General features: G+C 45.9%; 1 protein-coding gene across 6 annotated transcripts; it reads right to left on the bottom strand.

The window, feature by feature from the left end:
- Positions 1-630: 630 nt before the first annotated feature.
- dnm2a (dynamin 2a) lies at positions 631-25,301 on the bottom strand. Of its 6 annotated transcripts, none has more exons than XM_019879280.1 (21): positions 24,822-25,301; positions 17,854-17,927; positions 17,500-17,649; positions 16,415-16,618; positions 16,200-16,298; positions 15,961-16,121; positions 15,732-15,874; positions 15,518-15,653; positions 14,165-14,232; positions 12,345-12,483; positions 11,403-11,489; positions 11,125-11,195; positions 9,248-9,299; positions 8,432-8,443; positions 6,524-6,634; positions 4,714-4,823; positions 4,490-4,601; positions 4,046-4,210; positions 3,128-3,351; positions 2,768-3,028; positions 631-2,627 (listed from the first exon to the last, which is right to left on the bottom strand). In XM_019879280.1, exons 1-21 carry the CDS (start codon positions 24,980-24,982, stop codon positions 2,555-2,557), a joined length of 2,613 nt encoding a protein of 870 aa, XP_019734839.1. In that variant the 5' UTR covers positions 24,983-25,301; the 3' UTR covers positions 631-2,554. The 6 variants fall into 6 exon arrangements, with proteins under 6 accessions (XP_019734839.1, XP_019734835.1, XP_019734836.1 ...); XM_019879276.1 differs by lacking the exon at positions 12,345-12,483 and adding an exon at positions 12,974-13,112 and having other exon boundaries at positions 2,768-3,034; positions 24,822-25,300; XM_019879277.1 differs by lacking the exon at positions 12,345-12,483 and adding an exon at positions 12,974-13,112 and having other exon boundaries at positions 24,822-25,300.
- Positions 25,302-25,333: the final 32 nt, after the last annotated feature.

The following is a 25,333-nucleotide window of genomic DNA, read 5'->3' as shown; positions in this document are numbered from 1 at the left end:
TAGTAAGGCGTTTTTAGCCGAAAAAAACGACCATGTATAGTGAGGCGTTTTTAGCCGAAAAAAATGACCATGTATAGTAAGGCGTTTTTAGCCGAAAAAAACGACCATGTATCGTAAGGCGTTTTCAGCCGAAAAAAAAACGACCATGTATAGTCAGGCGTTTTTAGCCGAAAAAAACGACCATGTATAGTAAGGCTATTTTAGTCGAAAAAAACGACCATGTATAGTAAGGCGTTTTTCGCTGAAAAAAAACGACCATTAGCCGAACAACGCAACAGTATTTTACCGTTGCGAGTGATGAGCCACTTGGAGAGCCACGTACTAAAGGTTGTAGTGGGTATTCAAAGAAAAAAAAAAAAGGAACTCATTGGTGACAAGTACAACATGCAAGTTCTCTTATTTTTTCTTTCAGTTGTCTTATTTTTTTCAAACGGCATATAAATACAACAATCTATAATTAGCATATATTTACCTACACTGAATGGTAGATGAATTCAAGGTGGAGAATAAAGTGACCATTTTGTCCCTTTTATTTTTCTGTTTGTGGGGAGGGCATTAAATGCTGCATTTGCTCTTGCATTTTATGTAACATTGCTCAAGCCCAGTTTTTGTAATTAAAAAATAATAATCTGAGGACAAGACATGCCTTTAAAACACAGAAAGGACCACCACCATTGAACACAAGAAGCCCCCACAATCCATGGTCATCTCAGCCAAGCAGGGCTTCCCAAACGCACCACTTTTAGCAGCTTGCCAATTGTCAAAGATTAATAAAAAATGTTAAAAAAGACGCCTCAGTGATGTTCAGTCAGCCTTCATGTGTTCTTTATTAGTGGTTTATGTACATTATATGCTAATACACAATGGGACCACTCAAACAGGTTTGGGAAACCCTGAATTCAAGCAAGCAGACAACCGAGCCCCCGCTTTCCATAGACAACCAAAAACATGACGGGTTATAAATAAAAGTTAGTCACGTGACACACAATGTGGCCGTTAATGCTTCCCGGTCGAAATCTAAAGCGTGTTGACATAATGAGATGTACAAGTGCTACCTCCCCTCTCGGAGTATTTACAAGAGTTTTAATGCATAGAGGCGGCTATAAAGTCATAAGCACGATAGATAGTGGGGAGAAAGTGCATGCGGCTGCTCGGGTGGAGGGGCCACGGGGGTCCTTCACGAGCTGAAAGCTACATTTCGACGTTTTATTCTTGGGGAGGGGAAAAAAGAAAAGACATGCTTATTTAGAACTGAAGCGAATGGGATGAGAAGATTTGGCTACATATAAATGTGTTTGAAAGCTTTCACAACCAATATGAAAATGCTTTCATTTTATATCTTCATATGGCGAACGTAATTCTTTTTAAAATGTAAGACTGTCAAATGGTTGAGATGTCACTCGATGGGGAGGTAAAAAAAAAAAAAATGCACAGAAGTTTGGGGGCAGTGTTGCACAGCGGTGCCTTGAGATACAAGTTTAGCCACGCTCGTGTTTCAAATCGACTTTGAAATGATTGAATGAATTCATCCTTCCATTTCCCGAAATAAAGCAAACATTTGTAATGAGTTTTTTTTAATGAGGGAAAACAGCACTCGACAATGTTTTCGTCCAGATTTTAATTTAGTTTGTCTTCATTAAATTCAGTGCAACTTTTTGGTGTGCGCAACCTGGCCACTGGGGGGCAGCATAACACATCATTGAGAATAATGAGGGAGACACAAATGAAGACGATTTTTACTGCGATACAGTAAGATGCCGCAATACTTGGCGCTTTTGGCAGCGAATAAAGAATATATATGCCTATCGGTATTGTTATACTGTCTCCCTACACATTGATGCATCGTTTGTGTTGCTACACGTGTCGTAGCACTGTAAATATCAATGCTACTTGTTGGGTCATTCATGGCGTTTTGCATTGTGTTAGCATTCCGCTAGCAGATGAAGACAACGTTGTGTGATTGCTTTAAATAACACAACGTGTAGTAATTCTCTATTTTCGGTTTCTTATTTAGGTTTTCATATGATAGATTGAATAAATGACCCTAGGATATCGAGTTAATCCACGCATTTTCTTTTCCATTGATCAAAATACAAAGCAATGGAAAAAAAAAAAACAATTTTTTTCTTTTCTTGAGTTGAGTTGAGTTCACCGCCACCACATCGAGCGCTGGTATCTCAACAAGAGCAGCCAAACGATCGCAAAGTCAGGTCACTCATATCTCAAGCCACCCCTGGATGACAGAAAATATGAAATACTACAATGGTGACGTCCTACTTGTATATCATCTTTTTTTTTCCTTTTAGTTCAACAATAATAAGCCGTATTATGAATGTAAAATCATTCCTTTCAAAAGTGGCCCTACCAAACTGTTGAGCTGTCATCACTGCTCCTCAATGGCTTACTTAATGTTCTGTGCTGATTGATCGAGCAACTGGGAGGATGTGGTTGCTGAAAATGCATCCGATACGCGGTGGGTTATCGTCACCTCCTCACCCCGATCAAACATAGAAGACACACAGGAGAGATTTAGGGTGGGTTCAGCCCATGGGGTCTAGTCTAGCAGGGAGGGCTCGGCAGGGCGGATAATGGTGGGTCGGTGAGAGGGAGCGCCAGGGGGTCTTCGGCTGCAGTGTGGAGAGAAGATGGAGAACACGCAGTGAAACCAAAACATCCCGACAGAGACAGAAGTCAGAAAGAGAGCGACAGAGAAAGACTTGTGGTTGGGTAGTGAGGGAGTTGAGGGCAACGTGTTACGGGGTCATACCTGGGAACGCCAGGCGGGATGCGCGCGGGCCGGGAGGGGATCTGCGGGGGCGCGCTGAAGGGGTCCTGCAAGCTGTTGAAGGGTGCCGGGCCTGGCCGAGAGGGGATGGGAGGGGCGCCGAAGCCCGAGGAGGGGTTGAGCGGTGCGGCGCCGAAAACCGGGGAGGGGTTCATCGGGGGTCCCGGCGTCGGCCCACGGACCGCCGGCGGGCGGCTCGGTGGTGGGGCTGCGGACGGGGGCGGCCTGCGCTGAGGGGTTGGGCTGCGAGGAGGACACAAGGAAGTCAAATTAACTACCTGCTACGCTGACGAGACTTGTTTCATCACCAACATGCGTATTGGACACGGCGCGGCGTCTCACCTGGCATCTTGTATCCAGGTGCTATTTACAGGCGGGGGCACCGGGGTGCTGATGGTGCTGGTGGTGATGTCGCCAATGATGTGCAGCGCCTCCTTGAGGGCGTGGTACATGCGCAGCATTTCGTCCCGGCGCTGCGCCTGGTCGGCCGACTCCTCCATCAGGCTGTTCTGGTCGGCCGACGAGTAGAGGTAAGCCAGCAGCTCCGAGTGGATGAAGTCTTTTGCCTGGAGGGGAGCCGTCCAAAGTATACGTCACAATCATATTAAATATACACACACATGCACACACAGTATTTTGCAGAGATGGGCATTCCGTCCCCGAATGGACGTCCATTTTTGGAAAGGAGGACGAGAAGTTTTTTTAAAAAGTCCGGACTAAGCAAGGACGGAAGTGGGTTTTCGGCCATCGGCCATCCCTTTAATTGTCCGGGTTAAGTATGAGGTGACGGGAGGCAAAATAACAAGGCCAGAGTGCAGCCAAACACTGTACTTTCTTAACAAGCTAATAAAACGCAAGCACAGCCTTTTTAATCGCAACTGTATTTTTTACCGCAACACTGCCACCTAGTGGACAGTCAAAGCACATAAAGGAGAGAAGCAATTTAACCTCTCGGGGCAGATTTGCAACAACCAAGTATCAGGTTTTACCTGTTACGAGAACTTCATTTTGAGCCTGAGACGGAAGACGATAATTTTATGAATAAGGATGGAGGGACAATGATGCAAGGGTACCGAGGTCACGGACGGAGGACGGACCAGCAAAAGAGGGTAACGTGCCCATCTCTGATATTGTGTTACAATTACTTTTTTTTTTTTTTTGCTGGCCATTAACAAACGTGGACAATAAAAATGATTCTGATGACATGACCAGAGGTTTAAAAAAAAAAAAAAAAAGCTCATGAAAGGTTGACCAACTCACGCTGTTGATCATGAGGTGCATGATGGTCTTGGGCACCAAGTCCCTGATGGATTTGTTGATGATGCCTATGTAGGAATCCACCAGGTTGCGGATGGTCTCCACCTGACGCTCCAGCTGAGGGTCCATGGAGAACGTGTCCGCCGGGCCCGCATCCTCGTTCTCTGTCTGAGGAGGCCACAGAAAACGAGATTAGGAAATACGATTGGACACTTCATTAGGTACACCGTCGATTCCAAGGATCGGCTCACCAGGGCCCAAGTTTTAAAACACGGACTAAATGACGGATTAACATTTCAACAGTCTAATACGGAAATTTTCAAGACTGACAGACCGCAAAAACTTTTTGCATCATTTTTTTTCTTCTCCTCTTGGTCATTGTGTGTTATTTACTGAATATATTAGCTTTAGTGGCTGTAGTCTGTCGTGTTGTAGAACTGCTCTAACCTGGTCCTTCTCCGGGTAAACTCCGGCCCGCAGGAAGGACGCTTTCCAGCTGTCCACGTCCTCCTGAGAGTCGCACGCCAACTCGACTTGCCGTAAGTCCTTGTACACGTTCCTGCGCACACGAACCGCATTATTAGCGCACCCCTGAAAAAGGTGTCGATAAACGTGTACGCGTGCTCGTGTAGGTCGGCGGGCGGGCGGCGAGATAAGAGATGGTCGCCGACCTCTGCTCCGTGTTGAAGATTGCAAAGATGTGCTTGGTGGACATGAAGCCTTTCTCCACGTCTCTGATCTTCAGATTATCCAGGGGCAGCATGTACTTCTTTTCTTTTTCCTACCGGGGCGACACAGAATTGCAACGAGGGAACATCAAACATCAAAATCCATTCATGTTCATTTGACACCTAGAAAGACGATACTGCCAGATTTCCTCAAACAAGACGCCTCGACTTTTGCCCGCTCACTGAAAGATTCGCAATTGACTGCGACTGTCGACCACTCCCAAGGGTGGATGGAGTCTGCCTTCTGCCTGAAATTAACCGTGACCCCGATGAGGACAAGAGCTACAGAAAATAGATGCGCCGGTGGATATTGCTGCTGAACTGGATGGTAACAATATTATAAAAATGACGGGATCTTACGTGTATTTTAATTAGAACTTTTGTGTTTGAGGAGGAATGATTTTTCCTTTTTTTTTTTTAAATGAAGACCGCATTTCTCAAATAACAGACGCCTGGTCATTTTTGCAGTTGAATAAATAAACGCACTCCAGACACTTAAAAGAGAAAATACACCTTGTGATATTGTGAACAGACAACAGAGGTAGAGAGGGGGGGGGGGAAACTTTTTTTTTTGTGTAACGCACCATCAAATCGGTGTCAAATTCACATTCAGGGAATGCGATGGGTGGGGGAGGACGAAAAAAAAAAGCAACGGAAGGAGTAGTGTGGAGGGGCGGGGTGCCAGCTTTCACTGGTGAGAAGAAACATCTGGAAGCATTTATGGCTGCGAAGGGTGGCGGGAGCCCAAACGTGACATCGCCAAATGCCACCCACCAAAGTTAAAAAAAAAAAAAGTATACCTGTTAACATGACACATGATGTCCAACTCTAGACAAACTGACCCTCGCACGACGATTTTGGACCCACAGTGCAAACACTGCGGCTGCACGCCAGCACACAAACACACACTATTGCCACCCCCCACACCCCCTTTGGCCCCCGTAACCCAGTACGATTTCCTGCAAATTCCAAAGTCAGATCCCGGCTGGAACACTTCAGCCCGCCTGCCACGTCAGTTTGCCTCCACCATCCTCCCCGCTCGCATCGCGACTCGCCCCCTTCTCTCTCTCTCTCTCTTTCTTGGCGGCAGCCACCATTAGAAAGTGCAACGTGTTCAGTTAGCGCTCGAGGCCGCCGGCTGTGGTCGAGTTTGAATGCTTTAAGTTTACTGAATGGGAACGGGGGGGGCTTCGGAAAAAGATGACTGAATGGTGACCGGTAAGTAGCGCATTTTACAGCATTATTTTTCATGACCCTACGGCGACGTGATTTGCTCTGAACATTTGAGTTGTGAACTGAAGTAAACGGCTTGAATGCAAAATAACTAGTTTATATGCGTGTTAAAAACGCAATATTAGAAGCGTAGCCTCGCCAATTGCATGCACATGCTGTAGCCATTTTTTTTTTTAATGGTTGAAATGACACCGCGGGCCTCTTTTGGAAGACACAATACTGCAGTTGATGTGAAAAGCAGCATGAGGTCCAACATGTATGCGACTTCTCAAAACGTTTGACCCGCAAGGTAATGTTTAATCTCTGTGTACTCTGTCCCAAGTAACGGGCGGCCGGTGGCCACACTGACCTCGGGGCCCTTCCTCCCAGCAGAGGCCCTCCTCACTCCCCCGCCTGCCCAGTGTTCAGACTACCTGTTCATCCGGCTTTAGCTGAACAGTAGTCTGCACATTGGTTAGGCTGGGCTGGGACATACACAACACGCACGCAAGCTAGCCGGTGTGACGAAGACACTCCTCACCTCCTCGTCTTTGTACCAGGAGAGGGATTCTGCGGTGAGGACGAACCAGTACTCCTTGGAGCCCCCCTTCATTATGCTAATGTTGATGGTCAACCAGCCTTTTCTGATCACCTGATCAAAAGACGCAATCGAGGAGAAAGAGCGCCGTCAGTACAGCAGTTCAAGACGAAAGAATCATCAAAATCCTGTGACGTGAATGACATGAATAAAAACTTACCAACTTACCGTTGTTGTTTTCTATCCTAAATGCAAAATGTTAAGCTTCTTTATAAGGGCTAATGTGTTATGACAGAGAGGCGGGGGTCGAAGGAGAATGGGCGCGACAGTACGACATGCAGAACAAGACGTTGATGATAGCGCCGTGCGCCGTTAGTCCTTTTTGACGCCACAGAAAAAAAGGCCACAAACACAAGCAGATGTTGCTCGGACGGCTCGAGTGGTGACTTCAGTATGCAAGTGTCAGCCTTTCAGCAAGACGGCAGGTTAGCGGGGTTAATTTGGGCTTAAAGCAGGAGGGAGGAGAGCGGTTCATAGACGCTTGCTTCATGCAAAGAGTTCGTCTTATTCACCGAACTAAGATCTCCACAAATGAAGGGAGGTGAGACCAGACAACTTTTGATTATGTGTTAACGGACATATTGTTAAAAAAATGGTCCTGCGGTCCCTGGCTCAGGGTGGCTTCTTTATGAAAAAGAAAGCTTCCTTCCTTCGAAGGCGCAAACACGGGTGGGAAAGCGCGACACATTTGGAGCCAGTGGGAAAAAAAAAAAAACTTTTTCAGAAACTTCAGAGTGTTTCTCTGCAGGAGCCGGCGAAAGATGCAGCGACACAAATGAGAAGCAAACGGGTGCGATCACTTCTCAGATGCTACACTACAACTTGTGTATCATGGACGGTTTTCTTCCCATAAAACAGGATTGCTTTTGCTTGCATTACACTGCCATCGGAAATTTCAACTTCGCCCAACGGCAGGACATTTTCTTTCACTATGTGACTTTTTTTTTGTACTGTCAGTACACAATTAAAAAAAAAAACTCAATCAATGAATATACTACCTGCATTTCCATTCAGTGTTGTTATGATTTCTAGTGATTTCTTTTTGAACACGGCAATGTGGTTCATTTGAATCAAAATCTTCTGATATCGTATCGCATGTTTTTTCCCAATACTGGCAAACTAGCGTTTGTTAATGAGTGAAGTTGCAGCACGGGTTAAAGACGAGATTAGAGCATAGCATAACACATTAGCTCGGTTTTAAGTGGCTGTTATTCAAAAACAAATACCCGTCACCTTAATCAGTAACAGAAGCAGGACAGACAGGAATGCTGGAATTGGCACGTCATTTTTTTTAATGCACAGAGCATATGACATTAGTTAGGTCAAATGTTAAGCTGACATGCACGGATGAGACATGACTAGTGTATGTTGTTGATTGGCCTCGACTCCCTACTGAAGTCTAGGATGAGACCAGGCAGACTTTTTGGGTCCGCCGAGAACGAGGTGGGCAGCAGAGGCGAGAGCCTGAAGACAACAAGAACCGGCGCCGTCTACGGCATCTCCGAGCGTGTGCCGTTGTGCGTTCAAAATGTTAGTGGCGTGGAGAGAATTGCAGACAATTACTGTCTTGTTATAAAAGAATTCACAGTGATTGCACCGGGCAGCTCTAAATTACTGGTAACTGGCAAGGCACTGGGAGGACCGCAATCAATCTGGAGACTCTACCTTCTCCTCCAGGACCTCGCCAAAAACGCCCAGCTGTCGAGGGGTAAAACAACTCAGTACGGTGAGGGCGACGACTTTTGCTTGTCTCCCGACTCGGCCCCGTACACGACCGCCTTGGTTCTGCTGCTCGGCCTTACCTCTGCTGCCTTGCCTGGCAAGGTGCGGCTTATATCAGTGGGTACTTACCAGAATTTCACCCTGTGGTAATAAGGGGAGGGGAAGGGAGGGGGATTCAAGCAAATAAAAAAAAAAAAAAAAAAAAGGAGGGAGGGTAGCGTAAAACCACAGTCGGAAGAAGTGAGAAAGCAGGCAGGTGTGAAGGAAGAAGGGTGCACAGGAGGAGTGGGAGAGGAGAGAGGAGAAATTGGGAGGGGAAAGGGGGGGGGAGGAAGGAAGGAGGGAATCCATGAGAGAAGGGAGAGACAGAGCAAGAGAGAGTTACATGCAATTAGAAATGACTTCACCTCAAATCACAATTTGGTGCGGTCATAGTTTTACAGCGCAGGGTGACACGCGCCAGGTTCATGCACGCTCTCAATTTCAATACAACAGACACCGGAGAGTTAATGGAGTTAATGTACGAAACACAAACGTTACAATTAGGGCATTAAATGCTTAATTGTAGCCGAAGAATACTGCCAGGCACTCACATGCAAACGTAGTTGCAAACTGTGGGGTGGGGGGCTGCAGCAAAGCAAGGAGACGGAGGCTTGGGGGGGGGGTTTGACTAAATGTCAGCGTATCACGTCTTGAACAACAGCGGATTGAAATCACACACGTCTGGCTAGATGAGTCGAAACAATGAGCACATCCTGCGGTTAAATCAACAAACCGGGTGGATCTTATTGGCAGCTACGTTGGTCGAGGTGGATTAAAAAAGCCATGGCCTAAAATCAGCGCTTCAGACGGGCGTTATTAATAGGCTCGCTAATGGGAGACGTCCGTCAGGGGAGATTAAGTTTGACAGTTGTGAAAAGGCCAACGGCATCGGATGGAACCTACCTGGTTGGGAATGGCCCGCTTCTTGTTGGCCGCTGTATTCCTCTGCTGCGCGCTGTCATCACACAAAGAGAAACAGACCAGACAATGAGCACGGACGGCAAGGCGGAGAGGTTTGAAATATACAACGGAACTCAAAGAACGCCGATGCCACTCCCCATTTTTTTAATGTTGTTGTTGCTGAAACCACAGAATATTTTACAGCCTGGTTTGAGAGTAAGAAATCTCTCTGGTTCTCTCTCTGTTTCACAAAAACACAGACACACACACACACGTATGTATGTATACACACCCCTACATCCCACCTGTTGTTGCTGTACCCTGGGGGGCTACCATCATCCAGCCTTCTGTAGTCAAGACTGAAAGTGATGTCATAAGAACCGTTAAAGAGCCCCGGCTGGGCTCTGACGCATTATAGAGGGGAATCCACTCGCCATGCAGATGCGATGCACCGAGGATTTGCACTGACGTGTTTTGTCAGACGCCGCAAAACACACACACACACAAAAACACACCGAGCAGATGCGTCGACCATCTACCATTACACCGAGTACATGCAGTCAAACACGAGATTTTCCTTGAAATTGCAATATTATTTTTTTTTTTTAGAGTCAGCAATTTGTTGCCAGGCAGACTGAATTTAATTTGTTAATGTGAAACTTTGTGTGGTTAGTTTGGGAATGACATGATCGGTTGATTGTGTAAAGAGCTGTACAGGTAACTGCAGATATTCAATAAATCATGACGTCACGGGTGAAAAATAACCTGAACCAGGGGTAGAGAACTCCGGTTCCTCGAGAGCCATATCCCGCCGGAGTTCCCTACCCCTGTTCGAAACCTTGCAAAACTGCGATAAACATGGGTGGGACAACGCCTGTATGAGTATCTTGTTTGAGTCCTTCATTCAGTGAGCAAAAAAAAAAAAAAAGCAATGGTAAAGATGTGATTTAAAGCTTTAAACCACCGACCCGCGAAGCGGTGGAGGAATTATTTCTAATGCAGAAAGTTACACTTAAAATGAGACTACAAAAGACGCAATTTGAGCAGAAATGGGAAAGATTTACCGATTCTGAAACGCAAAGAAAGGAACAACAATCACCAATTCACAATAGAGATATATGAACGTAAAGATGATGGTTTAGTGTGACCGCGGTACTGTTCCGGTTCACGAAAACTCCATTAGAAAAATTAATTTCTGGAAAACACATGGAATGAGGTTCTACCGACTGGAGATGGTAACATGGGTCATTTCAACAACTGGACTGAACGTCACTAGGCAGCTTTCACATGCTGACATGCTCATACCTCTCAGAAAGGAACAACAATCACCAATTCACAATAGAGATTTATGAACGTAAAGATGATGGTTTAGTATGACCGCAGTACTGTTCCGGTCCACGAAAACTCCATTAGAAAAATTAATTTCTGGAAAACACATGGAATGAGGTTCTACCGACTGGAGATGTTAACATGGGTCATTTCAACTGCTGGACTGAACGTCACTAGGCAGCTTTCACATGCCGACATGCTCATACCTCTCATTCAAGATGCCTAAGAAAGGCTTTTGGTTGTGCATTTGATTGAAGAGACAACAGTGCCGCTTCATTGCCTTTCTATTCCAGGCTGGCGTGTTCGAGCACGGATGCATTACAGCTTCCATGCAGCTTAAGTAGTCGCAACTTTTTCAATGTGTAAAATGACACGTTCGACAAACTGTTTGATTATGATGACGGGCATCTTCCTTTTGGAAGTAAGACGAGCACTTAATAAACGCTATCTGGACTGGGGCGTAGAGCCACCGAAAACAAGCTGTAAGTAAGGCAAGGGGGAGGGAGGAGGGGAGGAAGAGCAGGAGGGAGGGAAAGGCTGGAGGTGCATACTTAGCAAAGCCAATGAAGTCCTCGTGGTTGGTGTTGATGTAGGACAGCTCAATGTCAATCAGCAGCAGAACCTTCATTTGAAGCAGAAAATCACAAAGAGGACAGCGGGGTCACAATTAAACCCCATTACGAGAGACGCGCTGTCAATTTGTCACAGTGAACAAAAAAATTAAACGTCACGAGTGTCACACATGTCGAAAGAAACTATTCAAACTGGGTGAGGTTTGCATTTTTTATAGACCAAAATCAATATCAGAGAGCTCATCATCCGGCCTCACCTGGTCTTTGCTTTTTCCTTCCCTTTCTCTGATGTGAGTGGTCACGATCCTTTCGGTCTCCTCTCGCAGCCTTGGGTAGGAATTGAGCTGGAAGACAAGACAGCGCTCGATTAAAAAAAAAAAAAAAAAAAACCCCAAAAAAAAAAAAAAAAAACACTTGAGTAGACATGCGAGTTTGAACCTAGTTCGACTTACCCATAGAGAGGGGACAGGAGTGAGAAGTGAGAATAATAAAGATGAGAACAAAGAAAAGGGAAGGAGACGGTCAAGTGCCATTTCAGGGCGACACGCTTTCGAAAACACACAATACACAGCAGACATCTCTTCGAACGAGGAAGTGCAGAGTTTACCGTCAGCCAGACGAAAATTTGCGTTTCTAAAAATTGGATTTTAGGAAGCCCAAAAATAAAATAAAATAAAATCGTCATCTCTGGCTGACAGTACACGTTTGAAAGGCTGGATGAGAAGGCAAAGTGGCAGAATGTGAAAAAGCATAGGTGGGATGGCGTGGACGGTCCTCTGTCCACAGGGGGGCAGTGGAGCACTGTTGCTATGGCAACTCAATCCACAGCGCCTTCAGGGCCCTTTAACACATTATCCCACCCTCACCGCATGTCAGTCCGTCGGCGTGGCTCAGTGGGGAAGTGTGGCCAGGTGGGCCGGGTTGGAATTTGGACATGGAGGGAAGAGGGAGAAAAGCAAATGCGGAGGCGGTGGGGAAATGACACTTCAATCATCTACCGACGACTTCATGGAAGTGGTCCACAGGGGAAATTTTAAGTTGCGCTTAAAATCTCTGATGTACTTGACAAAACGGGAACACAAATGGCAGGAGGGTTGGGCCAGGTCACACAAGGAAGTAAAGGTGTGAAGCTGACTCGAGATGAGAGGGATCGCTATGATTTCCATGCCAATCTCTCACCGGGCGAGTCCCGCGGTTACCTTAACAGCACACTTCATGGCCAGGGCGGTGAGTTCGGACACCACCAGGTCCACGCATTTGAGGCTGGGCTCTTTGAGTTTGAGGATCAGCTTTTTGACAATCGCCTCGAAAGCCAGGTCGGGGGTGAACAGCCCCGTTCTGGAGGGGGTGGGGGGTGGGGGCGCAAGGTTAGAAGAGCGCGTTTGGTTGTGTGGCAGACGGAGAAAGAATAAGGAAGGAAAGGGGAAGGAAAAAAAAGAGACAGGGAGAGAGAAGAAAGGGTCTGCGTTCAGTTAGTCGTTTCAAGTTGGTGACTAGAAGAAACAGGCAAGAGAAAGGTACAAGCCAAAGGTTTTCACACTTTATCAACGGATGGCAACGCCAACTCAAGGGCCGAATTACATCTGCAAAGCGCCACTTTGCGGGAGTTCTGAGCTGTACGACCTGCGGCTTGTCCGGGAAAAGAACAGAAATGCCCAGACAAGGGCCCGAGACATCTCATAACCTGACGACACGTCACAACACTCCACAACAAGACGGCGCCGCCTGAACACAGGGCTCACGCCACGGGTACCCGCCCACTCGCGGGGCCCACGCTCGCCCTGTGTTCTCAAGCCGGGTCAGGAAATGCTGGACACCCGCGCAGTACCTTGTTGGTGCACTGCCTGACCGTGTTGATGAGCTCCTGAATGACCAGATCGATACATTTGAGACAGGGCGTTTTCAGCTTAACGATCTGCTTTTTCACGATGACCTCGAACGCCAGGTCTGGAGTGAACAGCCCCGTTCTGAGGATGCATAGAGAGACAAGGCACAGGCGTACACAGACACAACGGGACAGTTAACACACATGTGGACCATAGAATGAAATGCAGACGAATGGACGAGCGGACGAGAAAATGGGAGCGTCAGTAAGCAATTTAACCGCCGCCACTGACAACAGGAGTTTCGATTTTTTCCGCCAGCGTGTAGTTATGAGATTGGCTCCCTTCTGTTTATGGCGGTCCCAAAATATGACGGGCACACAATGAATTGTGTTGTCACACATCACAAGAAGGCATGTAGTTACCGGGGGACTTGTTGCCTGCCGATTGTTTTCCATTTATGGCCTCGAAGTGGATTTCACACATATTCTGTCTGGAATTACTTGGTAAAGAGTGTATGTTGGTAATAGAGAAAGAAAGTGTGTTGAAAAAGGAAAATATGCTTTGAATGACATCAATGGCCTTTGCTTTTTTTATGAATGTGGAAAAGAAATACATGAGGATTGCAGATCAGATTTTTTTTTAACTCATTCAGTACCAGCCAATTCTGGACCAAGTCTGAAAAGACGTTTAAAAATGTCTTTGGGAGTGAATGAGTTCAGTTAAAAAAGGCCATATCACGCAGGCCTAAAGCTAGTGGGGAAGTTAAGATTTATGGAAGATATTCCCCCCGCTCCCCCTCATGTTCAGATCTTACACACAAAACATGAAATTATTCCAAATGGGGGAGAAAAAAAATGGCTGCAGCAGATCAACAGGAATTCCCAAGGGAGACAATTAAGCTCAAACACAAAGTACATGATGAACATGAAATTAAAGCACAGCACAACAAATATACTGTCGACAAAAGGCAAATGTAACACAAAACAAAAATGGAATTCCTCGGCGCGGAAAAGCAACTGGCAGACTTGCAGTGAGGAGATAAAGGGAGGACATTTTCAATACTTCAAATATAATTCTCGAGAGTTTGAAATTCATCCCTGCGTGATTACAAACCATGAATGATTTGCAGTAACTATAAAATCATCAAAGTGAACGTGAACAGCGAGAAAGGTTAGCTGTTACGAATCACTTGCCTCACACCATGCACATTCTTGATTGCGTGACTGATTTCTCGCCGGAGCTCCTTCTCGTCAAATACAATCTGTGAAGATTGGGGAAACAGACACAAATATTTTAATTGTACATAACTGTGCCAACAAAGCGGATCAATGTACAAAGGAATGGGACAGCTAGATTGGAAAGTGAGGATGTCTACAAGATTTGAGTGTGCGTGACATGAATCGGAACAATAACCAATTCGGAAAACAAAAAACCTGAGGCGTGCGCTCATGCCAGACAAATCGAGGAGCAACTGGTTGTATGGAGTAATTTTTAACACGCCTCACAAGTCACTAACCACAATAAAAATGACAATTACAAGGGTTTGCAATTGCAGTGCAGAAACCAGATCAGTTAACAGTTAGCCTAGCTTATTCTATTTATTGATATTGGTGTGATGAGATCTAGAGCAGGGGTCCCCAACCACCGGTCCGCGGACCGGTACCGGTCCGCCGGGCATTTGGTACCGGGCCGCACAGAAAGAACTTGGCTTAGTTCCGTTTTATTTAGTTCAGAATCCGAAAGATGTTTTATTTTGAAAAACTACCGGATTCTCCGTTACATCCGTCTGTGTCGCGCTTGACACACGTCATTCATGCTTCTCCATCACGTGACCGATTAATTACTTCAAAACAAAACGCAGAAGCTCGCAAAATGAGTAAAAAAAAAACTGCTGGAGATCGCAAATCACGGCGGCCTTAAAAGTACGTTCGAGACAACTGGATCAAAGTTATGGCTGAATACTCTGAGATCGCCACAATAGCACTGTTGCTATTTCCGACATCCTACCTGTGTGAGGCGGGGGGTTTCTGCAGCAACGGCGACGAAAACAAAATTACGAAGTACACTCGACATAAACCACACCCTTGAGGTGTCATTGTCTCCTATTACCCCGAGATGGGACCGTCTGGTTGCAGAAAATCAAGCTTGGTGCTGTGGTGAGTCGTCATTTTCATGCACTTTGAATTTGTGTTGTATCGTCTTTTGAAGGCATTTAACATTGCCATAGCGATCGGAGTGTTGCGGCCAGATTAGACGCTCCTTGTGTTTATTATTATATTTCGAAAACGCCACAGTTTTCATGCAGCTCATACCATATTATTTTGTTGTATTATTTCCGTCACACCTTAAATGCCGGTCCCTGAAAATATTGTCTGACATAAACCGGTCCGTGGGGCAAAAAAGGTTGGGGGCCCCTGATCTAGAGTACACCACACACGAATTTTTCTGCACCGTGTGAGGCCCCTCATAAAAAAATTTATAAATCAGTAGGTGGATACCCCGCTTTGGGAATGACTTGATATTTATGTCCTCACAACACGACCGACCTTGACTAGCTCAAACGGGAAGCGTTCGTGGAAGATGCGGTTGATCTTGGCACCGCCAGACAATTCGTTGGTGTCCACCTGGTCTCCGGAGCCTTCGATGCACTTCTCAAAGTCCACACCGAATTGCTGCACCATCCTGCGGAGGATGAAGCGGAGGAAGAATTTTCAAAAATATCCTCGCGGCGCGTTGACTGTGCGTTTGAAGGGCACTCACTGCAACAAAGCCTTGGTCTTGCGCGTCGGGTCATCCGGACGGAAGTTCTTGTACTCCTCCACCTCCTTCTCCAAGGACAGCATCTGACTCTGTAGCTTGCTGCGGAGACCAGGAAGTGTGTCCCTGATATGATTGGTCAATTGCTGCAGGCGGGAAATGGTGGGGATTTTATTTGGGAGCACAAAACTTTTTTGTTCTTTCTTTTTTTCAACGAGAAACAGGAGCAGACCTGGTTGAGAGCCTTTTGAAGATGCGGCGTGCCCATCCGCTCTGCTATGTGTCTGTAAGCGGGGTGGGACAGGAAGAACTTCCTCTCGGCCGCCAGAGCAGCACGAATGTCCTTCTTGCCATCGATGTCTTTCTGACTGCGGTTCACCACGCCGATGTAGCCTGCGCGGACACACGAAACGCTCACTTTCGAATCAATACGTCAACAACCGTCAACCATGCTGCATTCAAACGCCTCACCTCTCCGTAGCGGCAAAAGCTTATTTTCCAGGATATCCTTTGCATCCGTCCCTTCATCCATCAGGTCCAGTTTTGTGATGACACCAATGGTGCGTAAACCTGCACGGATGTGCCAGACATGTGCCATATTTGACAGAATAGATGTAAAAACGGAGCCCAAGAATTATGATCAAAACAACAGGTTGAGTCGAGAAACCAGAAATCCGCGCGCTTACCCTGTGGGTCCACCTCCTTGGCGATTTTAAGGGCATCCGAGTTGGCCAAGTCGGTGTTGGCGGGCGTGACGGCCAGGATCAGACAGCTTTCCTTCGTGATGAACTGCAACAGCATGTCTCTGATCTGATGCTCGATGTCAACCGGCTGGTCTCCCACGGCAACTTTGGTCATTCCCGGAAGGTCGATCAGTGTCAGGTTCAAAACTGTGTCAAGAGGATGAAAGGTTATAAAGATTTTTTTTTTTTTTTTTTTTTACACCAAGAGGATATCGATGATCTCGCTGGGTGCAAAATGTAGAGAGCAAAAATCAATCCTAAAAATAGAACACATAGGACATGTATTGAGAAGCATTTAACTCATTCAGTACCAGCCAATTCTGGACCAAGTCTGAAAAGACGTTTAAAAACGTCTTCGGGAGTGAATGAGTTAACCAACCATTCATTGCAGTGTATTTGAGAATTTCGTCTTAAAGGTATATCAGTACAGTCGGACCTCTTTTCAACGTACCCGGTTTACGTTTCCACCCCTATATAACGTTCACATTTCAAAGTCCTGATTTCACGTAACTCATTTTCCATTTGCCGATTTTGCTTACAACACACACCTTCATAGCATAAACTTCATCGTAACGACCAGATTTTTACTATTAAATCGCGATTTTTACTATAAAATAGTAAAAAGGCCTTCGTTACAACAAACTGTGCGAAGCTCATTTCCGCCGCAACTTTGCTTATGAACAAAAGGGACAGCACGGGATTCCCCTCTGTTGCTTAACAACGCGACCGATCGACTCGTACATCGCTGTACTTCCGGAGACACGGGGCACGTTCTGAAAACATGTCCGGTAAACTGAAGCAAATCTCGCTGTCGGTGAATGCTGAAATTGTCTCTCACTTTCGAACGGGAGTCTCCCGGACTTCAATCATCTGTAATGGCAACATAATCGTGGCGGTTTTTGCGGCCAACAAACGTTTCACATTTGTGTTGCCAGTCCAAATTTTTTTTTTTTTTTTTTTGTCAACATCAAATCGGCCACATAATCTGATGTGTATAACAATGCATGTGTTTAATTGTAATTGGTTACCATGCGGGGAGAAAACCCTCAAGTTGATGGGGATGTTGGAGATGCCTTTGTTGGAGCCTGTTATCCTGTCGGTCTCCGCTTCGATTTCTGCACGCACCTCTTCAAAGTCCACAAACTTCTTTGACTTGCAGTGAAGGAACTCGGCATATTCTACGCACGCAGGTTGGAGGACGGCAAAAGGACAAAAGGGGTGGGAGGAAGAGGGAATATTAAATTAAGACGGCATGATGGCAGCGGGCAGCGAGTGCGGCCTGCAGCATGGTGGTAGAGAGGGGCCACATGGCAACGCAGCAATGATGCATTTCAGTGACGATCTGACATTGTAGTGAGAAAACTGCATCATGACACACTCACCGGCTTTATTGTTGACCAGCTGCAAAATGAGAGGTCTGCGGGTAACAATGCCAGATCCTCGCGGAAGAAAGTCCCTTGGGTGACACAGAGAGACAGAGCCAGTTCAACAAACGGCCGACATGAAAACATGTTGGGTAACACGGCCGGCGGACAAAAAGAGACCCGCACAGACAGAAAGCAAAAGAAAAAAAAAAAAAAAAGAATGAAACCGCAACACTCTCACTTCTCTCTGGCCACACGGCAGGACCTTATGAGGATTGACTTGCATGGGTGTGGATTTCACACCTTGCACCCTTCAAACGCACCAAATCGAATGTGACACAGTCATTTTGTCACATCATTTAAGGCTGAGGCAAACCATTCATGCGCACTCGCTCCCGACTGATGTGAGGAAAATCAAATCCCCGAAAGATTTCCTTACGCTTCTACCGATGCGGGAGTCCAGATTTTAGTTCCTGTTTAATCAGTAAACTTTGGGACCGAGCAGCAGACAGAACAGCTTTGTCGATAATGACTCATGGCAGGCTGCGATTTCTTCAGGACAGGATTTACACTCAGAGATCTAATACAAATAGTCATTAAACTGGGCTTTATTCCAAGGAGAAAAACTCTTGCATTGAATTTCATGAGATTGGAGTACACTTCAACGATATTCAAAATAGAGTGAGACTTCAACTTTTGGGTGATCGGACTTATTACGTGTAATTAACCAACCCACAGAACTCACAAATGTCTGCTAGCTTAATGCTACCAAACAATGCAAAACGCTGTCATGGAGAGAACAAAACAGGCATGAATGCTGCAGTGTTCGAACCATTTCAGCAACGGATATTTGAACACAATTGATGCAGCAAAATCTGCAGAGAGAATATGACCCCCCTCACAGACACTAATTCTTTACCCTTCATGAAAAATGACTCACGATACAACAGCTTATTGATAAGCTGCAACATACATCTTTGTGTATTGATGCGTGTAAATATTACAATGCCCCCTTGTGGTCAAGGTGCACGCAAGAGAAATTCAGCAATGAACTCATGAGGCACAAACCGTTTCATTCTTCACATTCTTTTGAATGACTGCATGTTTTTTTATAAAGTGCAATACTGTGGAGTGCTATTTATATTCTAGACACATTGAGGTATGAGTGTTTTGGGTTACGAGCAAGGTCGTGGAGCAAACTCGACAAATGAGTCATAGCACTAGAGGACTGACGAGTGTCCTTATTTGTTTGTTTAATGAGACACTGCTTGGTCGATTTTTTTGGGTTTGGGTGTCGTAAGCCACATTCGGAGTTTATGACTTTTTTTTTTGTTTCATTCAGTGTTTTTGTATTTAACAATTTATTTTCCTTTGTTAAAAATAGTTATCACTGTATATAGTCATACGGCGGTACCTGATCTTTTACAGCGCCATTAGTCTCTCGAACCCTTTAGAGTGAACAACGGTGGCCATTGTTCAAGTTGAAGGAACAAGCGGGGCTAATGGCTTCAAGAAGCTTTTGTGTGAACTCGCCCTGTGTCAATACGAGTGCTTTCAGCCACCGTAATGCCTTCTCAGCGACAATCGATGACGGCAACACAAACGAACAAAAGCTGTCAGTGCAACATGTCGTGTTAAGGGGAGCGGACATCTGTAGGCTGGATGATTATGGTTATTGCGGGTGGCCAACGTCACTTGTTCGGATCTTCTCACCCCTCCGCCCCCTGTCGCTTCTTAGCATTCAATATCTGGGGGGGTGGGGGGAATAATCCACTCCCACCCTGGGACGTATTCCCTCCGTCTGCTGGATCGTACGCTCTGGTGGACCATGGCGGCGCTTGCTGACCTCATCCTGGAAGCAGTGAGTCAGCGCCAGGGGCCGGGAAGAGAAGAAAAGTCCTGTGGTCTACATAAAAGGGCAGCGGTTATGACAGAGCACAACGGGGGAAGGTTCTGGATGGATCTTACATCAGCACAAAGCCATCGGTGCTGTGTCATGGGAGGTTGGCGCAGTAGACGGTATAGAATTGTGTAAATCGTGAACCGGCGCGAGAGTGGCGTTGTTGGAACTGACGGCCGCTAACTCGACAGGGCGGGGGGGGGGCCTTAACGCCTCATGACGAGCGTTTCAGCAAAGCATTGCCCTCCGCTAGCGAGCGAACGGATCAAACTGTTGAAACGTTCCACAGGTGTATTCAAGCAGAGGTATAACCGCATCCATAAAAGAGCCCATCCGCAAAGTCGTCTTCACAAAGAGAAGTGCTTTAATAGCGAAGGCCGATCGAAAGGGAGGCAAAAGGCCCAGATTCCATTATTGATGCGCTGTAAATGATAGACGAGGCTGAGCAGATTGTGTATGGTTTCATGCATTATGGATGGCTGAGGCCGAGAGTCGGCCAAAGAGACTCCCTCTGGAGGAAGAGAAATGAGGGAGAGGAGGCTAGGGAAAGAAGATGGCGGCTCCCCTGCATCGTACTCTCTTGGGAGAAAATATACTTCATTATCTTTGTAAAGCCAGACAGTTACAATGATACAGTGCCTCAATAGTTGAGTCGACTAATGGGTTTATAATGGAACGCCAACGGCGCGGGCAGCATTTCATTCACAACACTGCAGATAAGGCTGATAGCGGCCGATACGACAAAGGCCGTCCCCCCACCCAGGACGGCTGGCTTTGTCGAGATAGGATGCCCTGCCTCCACTGTGGCACATGCATGTCACCAGAATCGTCCTGACTGAAAAACGCCCCAGTAAAATAAACGTGCAGGCATGGACATGTAAATTTGCTTCACTAAAGTCACATTCCAAGCTTTTGGCTAATTGTTAGTCGAGATAGGATGCCCTGCCTCCAATGTGGCACATGCATGTCACCAGAATCGTCCTGACTGAAAAACGTTAGCCTTGAGTTAACCCTAACTCAATGAGCAAACGGAATGAAAACGCTTCATATAAACACCTAAAAAATTGGAATAAACGGCCTGATCCGAATGGGATTTCACATTTCGATTCACAGGAACGGGACATTCCCTTTGCCAATCGGGACAGATTTCATGTACAGTAATCGGAATAGCCGGGCTGCGTCCGCTCTATCAATGACTAAATGTGATGTCATTGTTTACACCCATGAAAATATCAAAATCCTATCGGAGCTCGTCTGCGAGGGGGAAAACTCGTTTCAAAATACTTGTAACGAGTTTTTTAATCAAGCGGTTGCTTGAATAAATAAAAGTGAAAATAATCGCAAACGCTGTGCGAAAATTGGTTAAATCCAACGCGTTTATTAGTTGGTTAATGAATTCTACAAACGACTTGCCCCATTTCCCTCCTGTAAAAATCAAATGTGACCCTCGGGCACTTAAGGTTCCCCAATGATGGTTTAGAATGCTACAATTAATTAGAGGTGTATAGCATGAGCTGGTGTACACCAGAGGGAAATTTGATTTCGATGTTCCAACATTGCTTCTCTTGCATACCTTCTCTCTCAAGAGGACACGACCACAAACATTGGACTGTCACACAACAGACAGCAGACGACATAAACCGAAGGCACAATCCATAAAAGGAGCAATGAGGTAATTTGGACGATCAATATACCGAACAAATAGTTGTGCCGAGAGCTGCTGATAAATGAAAATGTTAAAAAAAGAAAACAGCGTTGGCAATAAGAACAGAAAATCTGTCCAGCAAAAAACAGACGAGGTTAGTTTGCACAGATTTCACGCCATTTTATTTTTGTTTTGTTTTTTTTTTCCTACAGGAATCCAGACAAACCCCAAGTGGACCGGCTTCCCAGAATTGACCGTTCGACATCAGATGGCCCGGTGTACTTTGCAACTCATTAAATGAATCATTGTCCAAGAAAAGCTAGTGTTGACGTTTCGCAAGCGATGGAAAGAGGGAATGTATTTCAAAGTGTCGGGACCCATACGGGCCTTGATGAACTAAACAAGATGATGTCTGCTCCTTGTTAATAGAAAGCAGCATTCACAAATCCACAAGGCAGACGAGATTCCCTTAGCTCGCCTCTGGCTCAGCATCCGATTGCGCTCCGCTCACCTGTGACACACTCGCCGGGAATGCGGGCCCAAATCGCATCAACGGCAGCACGGCCGGCCAACTCAATTGAACCCGACTCAACTGGGTTAAAAATGAGAAAACGCCTCCGGTGGGAGACAACAGCAGCAAACAAAGGACGCCCCTCCCTGCTATTCAGATATGTTGCTTTGTGAGACGTTGTAGGCGGGAGAAGAAAAGGAACGCGGATATCATATGGTCTTTATCAGAATCGGGGAAAAAATATATATCTCGACAGCGTAACCGCTGACGTCGAGTCCACTCTGTTCCATGAAAGCAGGTTAGGGAAACGAGCCGAAAACGCATTTGAACCTTTACCGGTGAACTGAAAGTCAAACTGAAATGTTTCAGTGCTTTTTGCCGTTGTCTAACGAGGAACTTAACGGCAAAATTTACAAGAGGCGTTAGACCCGTGAATCAACCAATGAATGTCCTGATTGAATTAGAGCCAGTGTTTAGACAGTCGTCCTTATCACGCTCTTCGCATTTTGACATCATGTGACCAATGTAACGGGGCCAGTAAAAAACGTAATGGTTAACGTAATCAGTGCTGAAATGAGAAATACCGGACGTGCTCTTTTTTTTTTACGAGATCCTCCATTATCGAAGGGTGGAACAAAAATGTTTTTGTGTTCCCCTACTTCAATAATTCATGTGGCACTGCCTCTTTGAAGTACAACTCCCGCCTTTCACTCTCCCCTTTTTCTTTTGACGTCAGTGGGGAGGGAAGCTTTTTAGAGCTGGAAAAAATACTTTTGTTTTCAGTTACAAGCTTAAGTCTTTTTTTAATACATTGCTGTGCCATTAAGGCCATTGCTGTGCCTTTTTCTCTTAGAAGTGGACGTCCTTTGGCCACATCCCATGCTGATGACCACTACATTGTGAGCAATGCCCTGAGAGGCCGGATTTTTTTCCCCCAAGATGGCGCCCGAATAGGCAGCCGTCGGCAAGTGCCCTTCAAGAGCCTTGCGTTTTTGTTGTTTTTGTCTTTGTTTCGTCACATGGTGTTGTTTTTACGTCGTGTGGACCTGATGTGGACTGTTTTCAGCATTTTTGGCCACGACATTCGTCAAAGAAGAAGAATCTGTGCTTGGTGGTTGCGCCTTTTCGGCAGCACACGCGTACCAGCACTGATTTTTTGATTGGGAGGAATGTCGGCGCCATTTGACTGTCGTTGCTGGACATCCCCGGGGCGCTTGTGTCTTGCGCCTGAAGTAGGCAGCATTTCCACAGCCCCGCTTTGTTCAGCGAAAAGGTCAGTGCTGATGGACAGTCTGCGGCTGGATGGATGGATGCATGGATTGAGGAGCCGACGACGAGAAGAAAGGAGTGTCAGCGCACAGCGCCGATGCGTATGTGGAACTGGGAGTCGCGGCTTGGAATTGAAGCGGATTTACATGGGACAGGAAAAGAGAGCCAACCTCTCTTTTTCGTTAATGGATGCTACAGCTTCTTGTTGCTTTCAAGCTTAGCTTGTAGCAGACGTGTGCACATTGCAGCATCGCGTTTTTGATCCATTGGTGAAAAGGACACTTTGATTCGCTCCTCTTTCATCTATAACTGCTTCAGACAACAAAGTGTATGCAGGAAAGGGGTTGTTAAGATTGCACACTTGTCTGTGTCTCATGTGTTGTCTTGTATTATTTTGTCATTTTTTGTTAATAACTTTTCTTTTGATGCCGGCGCGGACACCCACAGCGGCTCCTCTTGTTTTATGTTGAGAGGGAAGAAATTTCATCACATACAGCACATTTGACAATAAAGTTGTATTCAATTCACTACATTCATATTGTATTCTGGATGCCTCCTCTGTGAGTCACCACACAAGAGCACACCCGTTCTTATTGAATTTCTTGGGCAACTCCCCAAGCACTCCATGTTTATTGCCGCTGCGTCACACCATTATTGGGCCGGTTGCACAAGGTCAATGAGAATGTAAAGGTCACTGCACATTTGCATAGGTTGGCAAGTGAAACTGAGGTCTCAACGACGGTCTTGGATTATATCTGATATGGATGTGTTATGTCTCTCTCTCTCAAAAAAAAAATCCCACATGCGCATTTATCTCGGCGAGCAAGTTACGACAGGCTCTCAAACCCAATGTCTGTCTAATGCCAATTACTGTTCTTCCTCTTGTCTCATTCTCCGACACAGGTTGGGCTACAAGCGCTGCCAAAACCTGCTCAACAAGCAGGCCGAGAGTGAGCTTGTTTAGTATTTTCTCTGCAGGCGGTTCCTATTTGCGGAAGAGGAGGGAGAGGAAAGGATAAATTGCAATGAGAATGGACAGAAATCGTGGCCTCAGAGTTGCCCAAAAAGTTGCAAAAGAGGAAGATGTACAAGGAAGTTATGTCTAGCCGCTGTCTCCGCTTTTGGACAAAAATTGTTGAAAAGGGGGCTATTGTACAAGACAAGTGCACTAAGTCCAGCTGCAATAATGCACATTCTACATTGGAAATTGAGCTTACATATGATTCGACTCAAAACAGAACAAGCCATCCTGCTACGACTCAGTAAAAATCACACAATCGGATTTGAAAATGTCAACGGTGTGGGTGTGGCATTTAATTCATCATAATTATCATAACACTGAGTGCACCGAACACATCTGTGCTTATACGGAAGTTTTCTGTCCGAACCAACATTCATGCGCAGTCAAGTGGAATATTACATAAAGTGTATGATAAAAGTTTATATTTTCAAGTTGCTGAATGTGCAGTCTTTTACCAAACTGGTTTACGACAGGCTGGAGGACTTAGCATGGACTGTTAGCTTCACCGAATGAAAACTACACTTGTTTGGAATGTTTAAGCGTCGAATAGACAAACAAAACGCACAATGAGATCGTTTACATACGAACAAATACATTTTTAACTTTTGTCGCATAATCGGAGCTAGCTCGTTTCGCTTACCTGCCCACAAAATTCTCCAAAACGGAGCTTTTCCCGGCACTCTGCCCTCCGACCACGGCAATCTGCGGAAGGTCCAAATTGCAACTTTGCCCGATGGAGCTGAAAGCGTCCTGGAGCTTGTTGATGAGGGGAATCAGGTCTTCCATGCCCCGGTTCCCCATGGCTTCGCTAACTCGGAGGAACTCCTCCAAACAGCGCAAATAAAGCGGAGGCTAACGTTAGCCGCGTCGACTAGCTCGACTCCTTTAGCGATAAGGTGCTCACCGGAATACTGTTTGAAGTCTAGTACAAAGAGCTTGGAATTTTACTTCCCTTCAATGTTAATAAGGTACTGTTCCCAGCATGTGATCCATACAGCCAGTATTTCGCGTTCTTCCGAGGACATGAGCTTTAACGTTCAAATAAATCGAAGAGTACGGAAAACTCGAAAAACAAAACTTGCTCTACATGAACGCTATCCGGTCAGTGGTGGACACTACATCCGATCCACACCGGCACGTTAAGCCCCACCC

Source organism: Hippocampus comes, unplaced genomic scaffold (assembly GCF_001891065.2).
Source record: "Hippocampus comes isolate QL1 unplaced genomic scaffold, H_comes_QL1_v1.1 scaffold366, whole genome shotgun sequence".
NCBI classification, from domain to species: Eukaryota; Metazoa; Chordata; class Actinopteri; order Syngnathiformes; family Syngnathidae; genus Hippocampus; species Hippocampus comes.
Note: the sequence above shows the minus strand (reverse complement) of the source record. Positions and strands in the feature narration are given on the sequence as shown.